Consider the following 16,080-nt stretch of genomic DNA (forward strand, 5'->3'; position numbering starts at 1 on the left):
TTCATTTGCCCAACTGCCTCTACCAAAAGAGTTGACCTTGAAAAGACAGCAAACAAATTGCATTTCCCTTTTAGTGCTATTCAAGCTCCGACAGATAGACAACAGGTCTGTTGTCCTGTACTTGACAGCCCAGGCAATTAAGGGAGCGGAGGAAGAAAAGGATGATGCAGGTAATAATTCTGTCCTTTTCTTCTGTTTGTTTTTCTTTTTTCAGATCAGGGTTTGAGCAGGATGTGGAGACTGGCTACTCGCAGTATCCAGACAGCTGCCACGGTGAGCACAAAACCCTCAGTGTCCAGTGTCCTACTATATAGCCTTTGTACACATTTAGCTTAAATTAATTTCGTCCCTTCAGACCTCATATTTGACATTCGTCAAGACCTATATGGCTATATTACATTTCAAGTGTGCACAGTAATGTGTCCCTGACATCTAAAAACGCTTGGTCACCAGTGTTGCCAGGTTCATACTTTTCAAGTGGAATCAAGCTACTTTTAAATTGTCCAGCCGTGCAGTTGATGCATAATGTAACAAGATGATTTATTATTTTTTTTAATCCAGGGATTGGGAATTTTTCTAAATTAAATTCAGTAAATCACTATATTAAAATATGCGTACCAGCTGTCCTCTCATATGCATGCTTCTTCTTACTGTTCTCAGCATAAGCATCACTCTTTACTATATAAACACTATTTAACCCATTTGTGTCTGGGAATTGGTCTATTCATTATCAAAGCGCTTCTTTATTTATCGTTATTGGTAACAGTGCTACACGATTTTAGCATCTTGGTAAAATAACTATTTTAGGAAATACCTTTTTTTTAATGTTGCTAGTTTAAAGAATATTGTATGATGTTACCATTAAATATTCTAGTACATTTTGCAATGATGTATTGATGATGCTTTAAAAGACCAAATCTGACAAAATTAGCTTGAAACTGCTCCATGGTTATTATATATTAAATTTTATACCATGGTATGTCTGAATACTCGCTTCTGATTGGCTGGAAGGTGTGCGTTAAAACCGTATATACCACAGGTAGTTCCAGTCTGTTTCATCACCGTTCTAAATGAATGTGCTGCCAGTAAACAACTGTAACTATAGTATCATTCAGTTACACTCATAGCTTCGTTATTAGTAGATACGCGGCACAGATGCAGGTAATTCACACACACACACACACAATCTCTCTCTCTCTCTTATCCCTTACGTATTACACCATATATCATGTAATACACAATGGCACTGTTATTATATTTGATATTTGACCGTATATTATGGTTTATAGCCCTGTACACTGTAAAGATAGTTAGAGCTATTGTGAGGGACTGATTTAGTTTTTTTGTTGTTGTTTTTATCCTTGACGGCACATACCTGTGCTCTCGCTATATGCACTTGTGTAAGCAGCTCACATTTTATTTTGATTATTACTTCCCTGTCTATTTATTTTTGACTGTTGAAATCACTTGAAACATGATTAGGTGAGCAATAACTGCATACAATGCCACACAGTTAGATGACAATATAAATATAGCTTTTATCAACCAGTCTGCGCACCTGAGGATTTCATTAGTAATAACAGGGAAAGGGATAACATCCGGCAAATAAATATAAACAGATTGTTTTTGTTTGATGTTGGCTACTTCTGGGCCTAGTTTTGCAGTGGTGTAGGGGTACTTTGGACATATTTGGCAATCCTGTTACTAAATAAACACAGTCACTAGTGGTCACTGGAGACACATTCCAGACACATGAAAATTCCTGATGTAAACAGCTATCCATCACAGCTGTCCACTTGTGATTGGACCATCTGAGGCAGATGCTAATAATAAGTCTGAACAGGCTAAACAGACCCAAGCACACAACACAAATATTCCAGAAATGTAGCTGAGTTTAAAGAAGATTAAATAACTTGTTCAGTATTTTTATTTTTCTTCCCTAATCATAGATGTCTTGGCAACCACACGAAAGCAGAACCCTGCACTGGATTCAGCATATGGTCAGTTTACTTCCCTCTTTGTTTTAGATCACACAAGCCATGTCTCCATTCAACACTTACATACTATACTGTATATTCCTCATTCTATTCATCCGCTATGCTGTTAGCTTTTTACTCCTCACTCTTTCAAACATGTACATGCATTTCAGCTCCATTGGTTTGTTTAAAAGGCACCAGGTTCCTTCTTTTATTTACATAATGTCTAAATATTGCTTGTGCATTTCTTATTTTGTTTCGCGACACCCCAAGGTTGACTGCACAAATGGTAGATGTCTTACCACGTATTGGTTTGATATGAGAGTAAGTCAATTTACCCCACTCTCACCTCTGAAATTACCTCACAACTCGCTTTTAGCTATGCTCTCACACGCTGTTATTGATGCCATCATTGCAGATCATTATATACAAACACAGAAATGGGCATCAGGGAGCTTAATGCCTATAGAATCAGGCTGCAGGCTGCTGAGTCCCATTGCTGTAGTTCAACTGGAACATATACACATGCTGATTTTTCAACGTGAGCAGTGAATACAATCCGTGCATGGCGTGTCATCATGGGTGTGGGAAAGAGTGCCCTGAACAATAATTAGCTAATAGTATTTGACACCGTTGTTATTGTTTTTGTGTGTGTGTGTGAATGCTGCAGCATGTGTCAGCTGAGTTTTTCAGTGCAGACACATTGGCAGGTGGGTCATGGCCTCAGAGTTATTGTCCTGAAGCACATCAACAGTACATTCTGACAGACGGACAGCACTGCTGCTGTCTCCCGACGTAACTCCATTCAGCTCAACATACCACACACGCATACCCACACACACACACAATCGAGTCTCTTATTCTGTTGGACAGCTGAGAATTACTTACCATATCGGCCCCAGCGCTCACATCCTGCACAAAAAAGCTATTCTGCATTCATGAAGCTTGTTGCAGTCTCTCAGTAAATGTGACAAAGAAAAGATGCAGACCAGGTGTCCACCTCTATGCTGTAGTGTCAGTCGGGGTGAGTGAGGTGGAGAGATGGAAGTTCCTCCACTGATTCATTTTGTTCATGTCTCATGCGGCCACAGCTTTTTGTAGAGGTTCATAAAACAATGTTATTTATTTAGCTTACCAGGTGTTTGTTTATTCTCATTTTGTGACAAAGCTCATAGCACAGAGCATTTATTTTAATGCAGAGAAACAGCCCCTTATTGAGCTTTACACACTCAGACCTCTGTTCCTCCATTTGTCTCTCTCTCTCTCTTTCCCACACACAAACAGTCCCCTATGAAAGTACTGGAACGGCAAGGCCAATTCTTTTTTTTTTTTTTTTGCTATAGATAGACATTTGGATTTGAGATCAAAAGATGAATATGAGATGATAAATCAGATTTCAGCTTTCATTTTCTGATATTTACATCTAGATGTGTTGAACAACTTAGAACATGGAGCTTTTTTATTTGAACCCATCAATTTTTCAAGTGATCAAAAATACTGGAACATGAAACTGACGGGTGTTTCTTGTTACCAGCTGTGTCCTGTTAAATTGATTGTTTAAACAATTAATAGCTCTGAACATCTATTCTTGGTTTGAGCCCTGGGTTTTGCCTGTAAAGACTGCATTTGTTGTTCAAAAGGATAAACCAACATGACGACAAAAGAGCTGTCTATGGAAGAAAAGCCAGCCATTTTGAAGCTGGGAAAAGAGGGGAAATTAATCAGAGCCATTGCACAAGCATTGGGCATAGCCAGTATAACAATTTGGAATGTCTTGATAAAGAAAGAAAACACTGGTGTACTAACATCAAACAGGTTGGCCAAGGAAAACATTAGTTGATGACAGCAACATTAAGAGAGCTGTGAAGAAAAACCATAAAAACAACAGAGAGTGACATCACCAAGAACTGTCACAGGTCAGGGATGAAGGTATTACCATCTACCATTTGAAGATGACTTTGAGAGCAGAAATATAGAGGCCATACTAGAAGATGCAAACCACTCATCAGCAGTAAGAATCAGGAAGCCAGATTGGAAATAGCAAAGAAATACAGAGATGAGCCATAAAAGTTCTGGAACCAAGATTAATGTTTAGAAAGAAAGCATCTGCTTATTATCATAAACATACGAGCTCATCAGTCAAGCACAGTGGCGGTAGTGTCGTAGCTTGGGCTTGCATGGCTGCTTCTGGAACAGGATCACTAAGGTTTATTGATGATGTAACTCATGATAGTAGGAGCTGAATGATTTCATAAGTTTACAGGAACATTTTGTCTGCCAATTTACAGAGAAATGCATCCAATCTAATTGGGAGGAACTTCATCATGCAGCAAGACAGTGACCCAAAACACACTGCCAACTCAGTCCAAAGAATTTGATCAGGGCAAAAAAGTGGAAGGTTTTAGATTAGCCAAGTCAATGAACAGACGTTAACCCAGTTGAGAATGCATTTCACATCCTGAAGAGGAGACTGAAGGGAGAACCCACCCCCCACCCTCCACCTACCCCACCCAAAACATACAAAGAAGCTACAAGCCTGGATAAGCAACACAAAAGAAGAATGCAACAGTTTGGTGATGTCAGTGGGTTAATGAAGCTATTGCAAGCAAGGGATATGCAACAACAAATTCAGTGTTATTAGGAAATTAAATATCAGGAAATGAAAGCTGAAATTGTCATTCATCTTTTGATCTCTAACCCTGGCCTTTCTGTTACAATGATTTTGGAGGGGACTGTACCTCAGTGCTATTTGATAACATAGCCCCATTGAGAAAAGGTAGCCTGTTTTTAACATTGTCAGCAGCACACACAATGAAACTCAATGGTATTCTCAGTCACCATCACCTTATTCTGCCATTTCCTCCCAGTGGTGTAAAGAGCCAGAGGTTTGAATGAAAGTATACATAACTAAACCTTGTAGCATTGTGCTGGCATGCCAGCCTCGGCTCCCCCAGTGCGCAGGCACCATTTGCCTGGTGCAGATAACGTGCTAACAGACCTGATTGGAACAAGCCTGATGAGCTGGCAATTTTTTTGTGTGTGTATGTGGAGCAGGTTTTTATACATTTATGGGGACCAAATGTCCCCACGATGTTGTGAGGCCATTTGGCTGGTAATTTTTTAATTTTTTTTTTTTTAACAAAAACTACAGCCTTCATGTGTGTCTAATGAGGCTAAGGTTAATGTTGAGGGTGTTTAACACACAAGTTAATGGAAATACCCCACAAAGATAGACTTACACATGTTTGTGCGTGTGTGTGGCAGCTGGTGAACTGCCTGGTTACATGGAAACAGCATAAAGGGAGTTCATTAACCACCAGTCAATCATGGGAGTCCTTCTACTTTGCCTGGGTTCAAGGACACTCAGGGTTTGAGAATAGGAACTTTATCAAAGCATCAATAATTAAAGCAGACTTGGCTAAAGAACATGGAATTTTTTTTTTTTTGGCCAGAACTGCTGCAGTATTAAAGATGGGGAGGCCCTCAAAGTCTTACCGAGTGTCAGGCTATGTAAAATTCAAACTTGTGCAAATTTAAAATGGAGAGACACTGGAAGGGAGTAAAATGGTTTGTAGGGATGTCACGATACCAAAAATCTAGTAGTCGGTACCACCAAAAGTACATGATCCTCGATACCAAAGTCAATACCACGGTGTGGTATAAAAAAAAAAAAAAAAAAACTCAAAAATGTGAGGGGTGCACTCACTTTTGGGAGATTATATGTGTGTGTGTGTGTGTGTGTGTGTGTGTGTGTGTGTATGTGTGTATATATATATATATATATATATATATATATATATATATATATATATATATATATATATATATATAATATGACAAATTTTGAAATTGAAAAGTAAATGTATAACACTGTAGAAGTCTTTCTTGTTTGTATCAGATGCAATATTATATCACTGTTAGTGTTACTGTTTGCTGTAGTGTTATGTTTTTCTGCATCACTTGCCAAAGTTTTAATCTATGATCATTTTACACACTGCTGGTTACAGCTTACCTAAATTGGCTGTATTACAAGTGTCCAAAGTTTAAACTTCCTTATCCAACAGTTAGCCATTTTGGGTGCATGTCTCTTAAAAAAAAAAAAAAAAAAAAAAAAAAAAAAAATTTTTTTAAGTGATTCAAGCTCTCCAGAGAGAAAATAGGTATAGGAGTTTTAGGTCAGATCTGCACCCCAATGAAATGGAGAATAGAACACGCTGTACCAATGCTTTAGGCTATACCCGTGTTTCTTAAACTTAATTAAATTCAAAATGTCCTGCTGAGTGCACGCGCACACCTTTTTTCTATTTTCTTTTTTTTTTATATTGCATGAATTAAAAGTTTAAATCTGTGACTTTTTTTCTGAAATTTTTTTTGCAAAGTGATTTTCAGTCCTTGTCATACTGTTATCACATATTCAGGAGATAGTTACTACGGCGCCTTCTTTGTGCTGCTCTCACTCCCACAAGCCCCATCCACAGAACATGAATGGGAGGCAGAGCAGGAATGCTTCACACTGCTGCAGTGTGAAATCATTGTAAAAGTCAAACTTAACATTCTACTGTTAAGTACTAAGTGGCTGCTGGATCAACAATGTGATCCAACAGCAATAACACCACAACGTGATCCTGCTACTGGTGCTATAGTGAACTTAAATTATCTTTACACTCTTACTCCTTAATGGTTCTTTGGAAGGTTAATGGTTGTGGCTTTCGAAAGGGCTTTCAGTTGGTACCTTTTCTGAAAGGGAAACCCTCTGTTATAGGATTCTACATAGAACCTTTCAGGATTCCCCTGGGAGGAACGATTGCCTTTGAACAAGAGAGACAGGAAAACATTTAAAATGTTACAAGCATGAACCACTTCCTGAAGACAGAGCAAGCACATTCATATGGACTGCTTTCAGCGGTGAAAAATAATAGTGATGTTTTTTAATTTGATGTTTTAGCTACTTCATTTTTTTGCTGCATGTACACAGAATATTGACACAAACATAAAAAAAAATTTTCTATGTTAATATGATGCACTTAAAGGACTTGACTGACTGGTTACTCTGTTGCCCCCTTCCAATACAACCACAGGAAAGACCTCACCCACAAGCGCCAGCCCAACCATTCAGGGACCAGCTCTGCCCAAAGGGCCAAGTGTCTCTGAGAAAGGTACCCACCCTGCGGAGGGGGAGCGGGGAGGGCGGGGCTCCCCTGGCTTGGAGCCAATCAATGTGGAGATGGAGGGTAAGGGGGCAGCGAGAGGCTCTAAATCTGCTGTCTGTCTTCTGGTTCTCTAGTTTCTTCTGTTTGAGCTCTTTTGCGCTGTACTGGATCCTGCTGTGTGGCCCTCAGCTTCACATACACACTTACACACACACACTTACAAAATGATGGGGGCATGCACATGTCTTAAATGAATGTCTAGAAAGAAAAGAAAGAAAGAAATTAATTATTAAAGGTAACTGAACAGTGTTAGTAGTGCTCAGAAAAAGGATCCTACCATGTAATGCATTTTAGAAAAAATAAATAAATACATTTGAGTATTTATGAAACACTGTTAATAATTAAGCAACATCAAGAGAGGATACGTTTCAGCTAATTTCCTTATCTTTCAATGCAAGTACATTGTGCTGATATCCACAACAAAATAGACCTTTCTCTAGAAAGTATAAAACAATTTATGCTGTCCGAGAACTTCCGATCTATATTTATTGCTTAAATTATGCAAAATTATTGACGCACTAGGAAAGATGATTAACCATTAAAATCTCAAAACAGCAATTTCCTCTCTCTTTTTCATAATCCATAATATCCCATAATGTGTTGTGTTTAACTGTTAGGGTGCATTTTACCCATGGTTCCTGATGGAGCTGCTCCACTGCGTGAAGAGGAGCTCATAAATCCTGTTCCTGCTGAGCTCTGTGCCGCTCTCATACACGCTTACTGTTGCTGCTATGATCATCCACTCAACCCGTAATGAGAATACCAGCAACAAATAAATATGCCGACGGGCACTGGCTAATAAAAAAAAAAAAAAAAAAAAATGTGATGTGTTTCAGCAGCCGAGCTGAGACAGGCAGCACGAATATCAAAATGCCAAGAGAGGAAAACTCTGAGTGAAATGAAAGGATTATAAACATTATATATTATTGCACTAATTTCACTTTTTAAAGATATTCTGTTCAGTTCTGAAGTCTACAAACCTTGCTTTATCCTGTAATTTAGCCTGTCTTTATCAGCTTCCTTAATCTTTCTCACACCTTTAGTTTGATCCTTAGGCTGAAGAACTGAAACTGCAAATAGTTTGGAGACTGAGAGACAGCTTTAACATGGTAGCATATATCAGACAATCATCATTGGCCAAATAGAATATTATTAGTAATATTAGACTCTCTGTCTGGACCCCATTAAAAGTAGCATGACATCCTGCTTGAAATCACTTCCATTTTCCGTTTTTTTTTTTAACTGCGTATTTCTGATATATGTATATATAAACTCCGTGAACATAACATAAACACAAGCAAAGTGAAGTAAGGCATAGGTCTATGCAGTATAAATGGAATATAAGGCTATAAATTACAGTCCATTTCAGAACATTTTGATGCATTTAGAATATGACACACGTTCTTCATTCCTAGTTTCAGTCTGGGCTAATTATGTGTAAAAGGAGTAAATTGGGAGCGCAGGTTAAGGTCTGCTTTACTGTTATACGTTCCAGACACCCACCTGGGCTATAATATAACCCACCTATAACCTATAATGATGCCTCAGGCTTCAGCAGAAAGGAAACTTGCACCAATTACTGCCCAGAGGTGTCTGTGGCTTGTATTCGCTACCACAGCTATTTTAAACACACTCGCAGGTCATTTATGAATTCAAATGAAGTGAACCGGGGTGCGCTGTAGACTCCTGTCCTCCAATAATTTGTGCGTGTGCAGGAGGAAGCTAGACTCATAATCGGGAGCAGGACGCTTGCGTCTGGAGCTCATTAGACTGAGAGAGAACAGAGGACACCAGACATGAACTCGAGCTGAACGGTTAAAAAGCCCCTTGGCCCTGGGGTTATTAATACCTTGTGAGAAAGAATAAAAAGTGAGAAAAATAGAGGCTGTGCAGGTTTTTTTCTTCTTCTTTTTATTACTTTGAGTAAGTGACTTGTTTTGTTGTGCCAGTTATTACTGTATTAACTGTTTACAGCAAAAGAAAAAAAACATAATAAAGTAATGAAAACACACAAAGAGCATAAAAGATGATGGCTGCTGGTTTAGTGTGAACTGAGGGTCCATACAGTGTGTAATCCAGGTAATGCGCTTGTTCTTTCCAAACTTGTTGACCTCCTCTCCTCCCCATCCCTGTCCTCCCCACTCTCTCCGATCTCTGCGGAGTAGCGTGCTGTTAACCCGCCTTGTGTTTCTTCTAAACTAAATGACCTTCTGTTCAGTCCTCAATTCCTCTTCTCCTCGACTCCCTTCTCCCTCATTGTGTGGCAAAGTAAACCCAGAGCTCAGTCAAAGAAATGCAGTGCAGGCATAGAAACAGAATGCCCTTCATTCTACCTCTATGCGAGTGCAACACAGTTCAAATTCTGCATGTTTCAGCTTGACAATGCTGGAGCTAGAGGTAAGTTTGTTTTGTTTTTTTTTTCTCTCTGGGCTGTCGTTGGAGAACAGGGTTAAAAGCACTGCTGTAGAATCTCCTGCTCCTGTAGACTGCCCTGCTCCTGCTGTATCCTGCACGCTTTTCCACTTTTGCTCGTTTTGGTTTTTGTTCTGACTGATTGGCACTCTTCCTCCAAGAGGGCCAGTCTTGCTTCGTTCATTAGCTGTGTAGTGTGGGAAACCCAGACACATGACCTGCATGTGCCTAACACTTCCCATTTCCTCCTTGTTTAAAAGTTTGTGCTGTAATTAAGAAGAGTTGTTTTTGTGGTGTTCCTGCTTCCTCAGTTGTTGAATATATCCTTAATTGAGTTGTTGCATGCATAATGCATCAAACACTGCATGAACCTAAAAACTGTTGTGATACAAAACTCTCACCGGGATTCTCAGTGTTGCGGTTTGCTGACAGAGATGGTATACACTTTATTTAATACATCAGAGCTTTTATGGGTTTTTTTTTTTTTTTTTTTTTTTTTAGGAACAAACTCAATCACAAAGACCGTTTCTTAGTTCCTCATGTATTTCAATCAGGCCATTCACTTGTGTATGAAATTCCTTGAGGTGCTCTTCTTACAATGAGAATCTCTTGCAGGATTGTAATTTTCTTTTATCCTACCATATAAACAAAGCAGACCTCATTTAAAAAAAAAAAAAAAAAAGATAATGGAGTGGAACAAGGAATAGTGACTCTATTTGAGGATTAATATGTGATTACTTTTTTTATCTTGGGGCAGACTCATAAAAAAGTTTTATTGTATATAGTGCACCTGAACTCTTAGAAACATTCAAAATAATTTTTTACTCAAATTAAGATGATGTAGTATCTCTGTGTGTGTGTGCAGTATATTGTGGAAAAGTTAGTTTTTTTTCCATAATTTTATTCAAAAGGTGTAACTTTTTTTCGTTGCACATAAAGTGAAATATTTCAAGCCTTTTTTGTTTTTATCTTGATGATTATGGCTTACAGCTCATGGAAATCAAAAATCCAGTGTCCACCTGAGAAGAGCTCTAATCAGATAATTAACTCAAAACACCTGCAAAGGTTTCCTGAGACTTGAATCTCTCAGTCTTGTTCAGTACACAGCCACAATCATGGGGAAGATGAAAGTAAATTTTGCATTTTATTTGGAAATCAAGGTCCCAGAGTCTGGAGGAAGAGTGGGGGGGGGGTAACAGAATAGTTGCTTGAATTCCAGTGTGAAGTTTCCACAGTCAGTGATGATTTGGGGTGCCATGTCATCTGCTGATGTTGGTCCACTGTGTTTTCTCAAGTCGAGAGTCAATGCAGCGTCTACCTGGAGATTTTAGAGCACTTGATGCTTCCATCTGCTGACGAGCTTTATGGACATGCTGATTTCCTTTTCCAGCAGGACTTGGCACCTGCCCACAGTGCCAAAACTACCAGTAACTAGTTTGCTGACCATGGTATTACTGTGCTTGATTGGCCAGCCAACTCACCTGACCTGAACCCCATAGAGAATCTATGAGAGACACCAGACCCAACAATACAGACGAGCTGAAGGCCGCTCTCAAAGCAACCTGGGATTCCATAACACCTCAGCAGTGCCACAGGCTGATTGCCTCCATGCCACACGACACTGATGCAGTAATACATGCAAAAGGATCCCTGACCAAGTATTGAGTGCATAAATTAACATACTTTTCAGAAGGTCGACATTTATGTATTACAAATTCTTTATTGTAATATTTTGACATTCTGGATTTTTATATATATATATATATATATATATTACACACACACACACAGTATCTCACAAAAGTGAGTACACTCTTCACATTTTTATAAATATTTGATTATATCTTTTCATGTGACAACACTGAAGAAATGACACTTTGCTACAATGTAAAGTAGTGAGTGTACAGCTTGTGTAACAGTGTAAATTTGCTGTCCCCTCAAAATAACTCAACACACAGCCATTAATGTCTAAACCGCTGGCCCAATTAGCCATTTTCCCTCCCCGGTGTCATGTGACTTGTTAGTGTTACAAGGTCTCAGGTATGAGTGGGGAGCAGGTGTGTTAAATTTGGTGTCGTCGCTCTCACACTCCCTCATACTGGTCACTGGAAGTTCAACATGGCACCACATGGCAAAGAAAACTCTCAGGATCTGAAAAAAAGAATTGTTGCTCTACATAAAGATGGCCTAGGCTATAAGGAGATTGCAAAGACCCTGACACTGAGCTGCAGCACAGTGGCCAAGACCATACAGTGGTTTAACAGGACAGGTTCCACTCAGAACAGGCCTTGCAATGGTCGACCAAAGAAGTCCTCAGCGTCATATCCAGAGGTTGTCTTTGGGAAATAGATGTATGAGTGCTGCCAGCATTTCTGCAGAGGTTGAAGGGGTAGGGGGTCAGCCTGTCAGTGCTCAGACCATACGCTGCACACTGCATCAAATTGGTCTGCATGGCTGTCGTCCCAGACGGAAGCCTCTTCTAAAGATGATGCACAAGAAAGCCCGCAAACAGTTTGCTGAAGACAAGCAGACTAAGGACAAGGATTACTGGAACCATGTCCTGTGGTCTGATGAGACCAAGATAAACTTATTTGGTTCAGATGGTGTCAAGCGTGTGTGACGGCAACCAGGTGAGGAGTACAAAGACAAGTGTGTCTTGCCTACAGTCAAGCATGGTGGTGGGAGTGTCATGGTCTGGGGCTGCATGAGTGCTTCCGGCACTGGGGAGCTACAGTTCATTGAGGGAACCATGAATGCCAACATGTACTGTGACATACTGAAGCAGAACATGATCCCCCCCCCCCCCTCCAGAGACTGGGCCACAGAGCTGTATGCCAGCATGATAACGACCCCAAACACACCTCCAAGACGACCACTGCCTTGCTAAAGAAGCTGAGGGTGAAGGTGATGGACTGGCCAAGCATGTCTCCAGACCTAAACCCTATTGAGCATCTGTGGGGCATCCTCAAATGGAAGGTGGAGGAGCACAAGGTCTCTGACATCTACCAGCTCCGTGATGTCGTCATGGAGGAGTGGAAGAGGACCTGTGAAGCTCTGGTGAACTCCATGCCCAAGAGGGTTAAGGCAGTGCTGGAAAATAATGGTGGCCACAAATAATATTGACACTTTGGGCTCAATTTGGACATTTTCACTTAGGGGTGTACTCACTCTTGTTGCCAGCGGTTTAGACATTAATGGCTGTGTGTTGAGTTATTTTGAGTCATTTCTTCAGTATTGTCACATTAAAAGATATAATCAAATATTTAAAAAATTGTGAGGGGTGTACTCACTTTTGTGAGATTCTGTGGGGGGGGTGTGTAAAAAAAAAAAATATATATATATATATATATATATATACGGTGCATCCGGAAAGTATTCACAGCACTTCACTTTTTCCACATTTTGTTATGTTACAGCCTTATTCCAAAATGGATTAAATTCATTATTTTCCTCAATATTCTACAAACAATACCCCATAATGACGACATGAAAGAAGTTTGTTTGAAATATTTGTAAATTTATTAAAAATAAAAAACAAAAAAGTACATGTACATAAGTATTCACAGCCTTTGCCATGACACTCAAAATTGAGCTCAGGTGCATCCTGTTTCCCCTGATCATCCTTGAGATGTTTCTACAACTTGATTGGAGTCCACCTGTGGTAAATTCAGTTGATTGGACATGATTTGGAAAGGCACAAACCTGACTATATAAGGTCCCACAGTTAACAATGCATGTCAGAGCACATACAAAGCCATGAAGTCCAAGGAATTGTCTGTAGACCTCCGAGACAGGATTGAGGATTGAGGCACAGATCTGGGCAAGGGTACAGAAACATTTCTGCAGCATTGAAGGTCCCAATGAGCACAGTGGCCTCCATCATCCATAAATAGAAGAAGTTTGGAACCACCAGGACTCTTCCTAGAGCTGGCCGCCTGGCCAAACTGAGCGATCGGGGGAGAAGGGCCTTAGTCAGGGAGGTGACCAAAAACCAGATGGTCACTCTGACAGAGCTCCAGCGTTTCTCTGTGGAGAGAGGAGAACCTTCCAGAAGAACAACCATCTCTGCAGCACTCCACCAATCAGGCCTGTATGGTAGAGTGGCCAGACGGAAGCCACAGCCCGCCTGGAGTTTGCCAAAAGGCGCCTGAAGGACTCTCAGACCATGAGAAACAAAATTCTCTGGTCTGATGAAACAAAGATTGAACTCTCTGGTCTGATTGGCAAGCCTCATGTCTGAAGGAAACCAGGCACCACTCATCACCTGGACAATACCATCCCTACGGTGAAGTATGGTGGTGGAAGCATGATTTTGTGGGGATGTTTTTCAGCGGCAGGAACTGGGAGACTAGTCAGGATCAAGGGAAAGATGAATGCAGCAATGTACAGAGACATCCTTGATGAAAACCTGCTCCAGAGTGCTCTGGACCTCGGACTGGGGCAAAGGTTCATCTTCCAACAGGACAGCGACCCTAAGCACACAGCCAAGATAACAAAGGATTGGCTACAGGACAACTCTGTGAATGTCCTTGAGTGGCCCAGCCAGAGCCCAGACTTGAACCTGATTGAACATCTCTGGAGAGATCTGAAAATGGCTGTGCACCTACGCTCCACATCAAACCTGTTGGAGCTTGAGAGGTCCTGCAAAGAAGAATGGGAGAAACTGCCCAAAAATAGGTGTGCCAAGCTTGTAGCATCATACTCAAAAAGACTTGAGGCTGTAATTGGTGCCAAAGGTGCTTCAACAAAGTATTGAGCAAAGGCTGTGAATATTTGTGTACATGTGCTTTTTTTGTTTTTTATCTTTAATAAATTTGCAAAGATTTCAAACAAACTTCTTTCATGTCATCATTATGGTGTATTGTTTGTAGAATTTTGAGGAAAATAATTAATTTAATCCATTTTGGAATAAGGCTGTAACATAACAAACTGTGGAAAAAGTGAAGCGCGGATAAATCCAGAATCTCAAAATTAAAAAAAAATATATGAATGAAAGAGAGTGTGTATGTGAGAGAGAGAGAGAGAAAGGAATGTGTTACTGAGGGAAAGAAAAGAATAAGGTCTTCTGGTGATATGTTCAGTCTCTTATTATAAAAGTAGTCAACCTTGTGGGTGAAATGAGTTAAGTATTTTTACTCAAAAAGAATAAAGTAAAAAGAGCAGCTCGGTGAGCTCTTGTGCCGTCAGTGCCAGGCAATGGTCTGTATCTGAGTTCAGTTTCACACTTTACAAAACCAGAAAACGTTTGCTGGAGTGTGTGTAGAAAGGGACAGGGCTGGAAACATAGTTGCGTAGTTGAGCATGGAAAACGCCGAGCCAGTGCTAAATGATTTGTAAATAATGACATCAGCAGTTTTGTGAACTGTATCCAGCATTTCTTCAGGCCAGACGTCCAGAATATAGCCAGATCCAAATTATAGTTTGCCTTTCCGATGTAAAAAAAAATTGCTGCTCACAAGTAACAATAAACAGCATGTTTCATTCACATCCTGCTTTTGGGTCAAATCAGGGTGATTTGACTTGCTGCAGTCTAATCACGCTCGGCTTTGGTTAGAAGCAGCCTGGTTGTTTTGGTCTGTATTTAAGTCTGATTGCTGCTCTCATACCTTCCCAAACTGCACTGTGCCAAATGCACCAGGGATTGGTTCAGTGACAAAACAGGCATGACCTATGAAATGAATTAGAGAGACCGAGATTGTTAATTGTTCTATTAGCCAACATGTCAGACAAAATTAGGCTAATTTAGCAGTCCTTGCCTGTCCCTACTAAATAAACATGAAAATCCGTTGATTATGGCCCTTCACTTATACTGAAGTTCCAAAGAGTGGCATGACATCCTTTCATCCCGATGGTATATGGTTAGAATGGATTTCAAAAGAGTAGATCATTGTCGAGACTCCATAAGCACACACTTCCAAGCCCAAGAGTGTGAAGGGTGAGTTGAAGCGGTGCTAACCATTTAAGGGTTCTGTATTATACAGAAATGGACAGTCAGTGCAGTCCAAGTGTGTTGAGTTGTTCTACAACTCTTTTTGTGAACTGCAGTTTAGTGTTGTGGTAGAAGGACATTTTTGGCCTCGTCTAATAAGGGTGGTATCAATTGTGAGACAAAGTTGAAAAATAAAGGTGACAGAAAATATCTTTCAGTGAAGCCATAGACAAACTTTCAGATTGATGGATGAAGAAACAAATGTTAGCATTATATAGAAGACCTTTGTATTGGAGAATGATCATTCAAGCAGTCTCCAAATTAGTTGGAAACTTTATGGAAATGAAAATGGCTCTCTCTCTCTCATTGGCAGTGTTCTAAAGAGCCCTTTGTGGCACCTATATTTTTAAAAGCGTGGACAGCGGGTGGGAATTGGTTGTAACTAACATTGTAGAGAAAGTTGTCTGAAAATGAAGACGAATGGGAGGAAGTATTGTGTACGTGTTTTAATAATGAGATTTGTGCTATTTTGCACACCTCATGCGCTCTTATG

General features: G+C 40.0%; 1 protein-coding gene across 6 annotated transcripts in view; it reads left to right on the forward strand.

The window, feature by feature from the left end:
• Nucleotides 1–16,080, forward strand: part of sema6e (sema domain, transmembrane domain (TM), and cytoplasmic domain, (semaphorin) 6E) — a 142,578-nt gene that overhangs the window by 116,970 nt on the left and 9,528 nt on the right. For 4 of the 6 annotated variants that reach the window (XM_053629821.1, XM_053629805.1, XM_053629828.1 and 1 more), the window contains 3 exons: nt 215–273; nt 1,950–2,000; nt 7,055–7,207. In XM_053629821.1, the coding sequence (XP_053485796.1) occupies nt 215–273; nt 1,950–2,000; nt 7,055–7,207 (263 nt within the window). The remainder of the gene's footprint in view (nt 1–214; nt 274–1,949; nt 2,001–7,054; nt 7,208–16,080) is intronic. The other 2 variants (XM_053629835.1, XM_053629844.1) reach the window with 2 other exon arrangements.

The sequence above is a fragment of the Ictalurus furcatus genome, chromosome 1, assembly GCF_023375685.1.
Source record: "Ictalurus furcatus strain D&B chromosome 1, Billie_1.0, whole genome shotgun sequence".
Taxonomy (NCBI): Eukaryota; Metazoa; Chordata; class Actinopteri; order Siluriformes; family Ictaluridae; genus Ictalurus; species Ictalurus furcatus.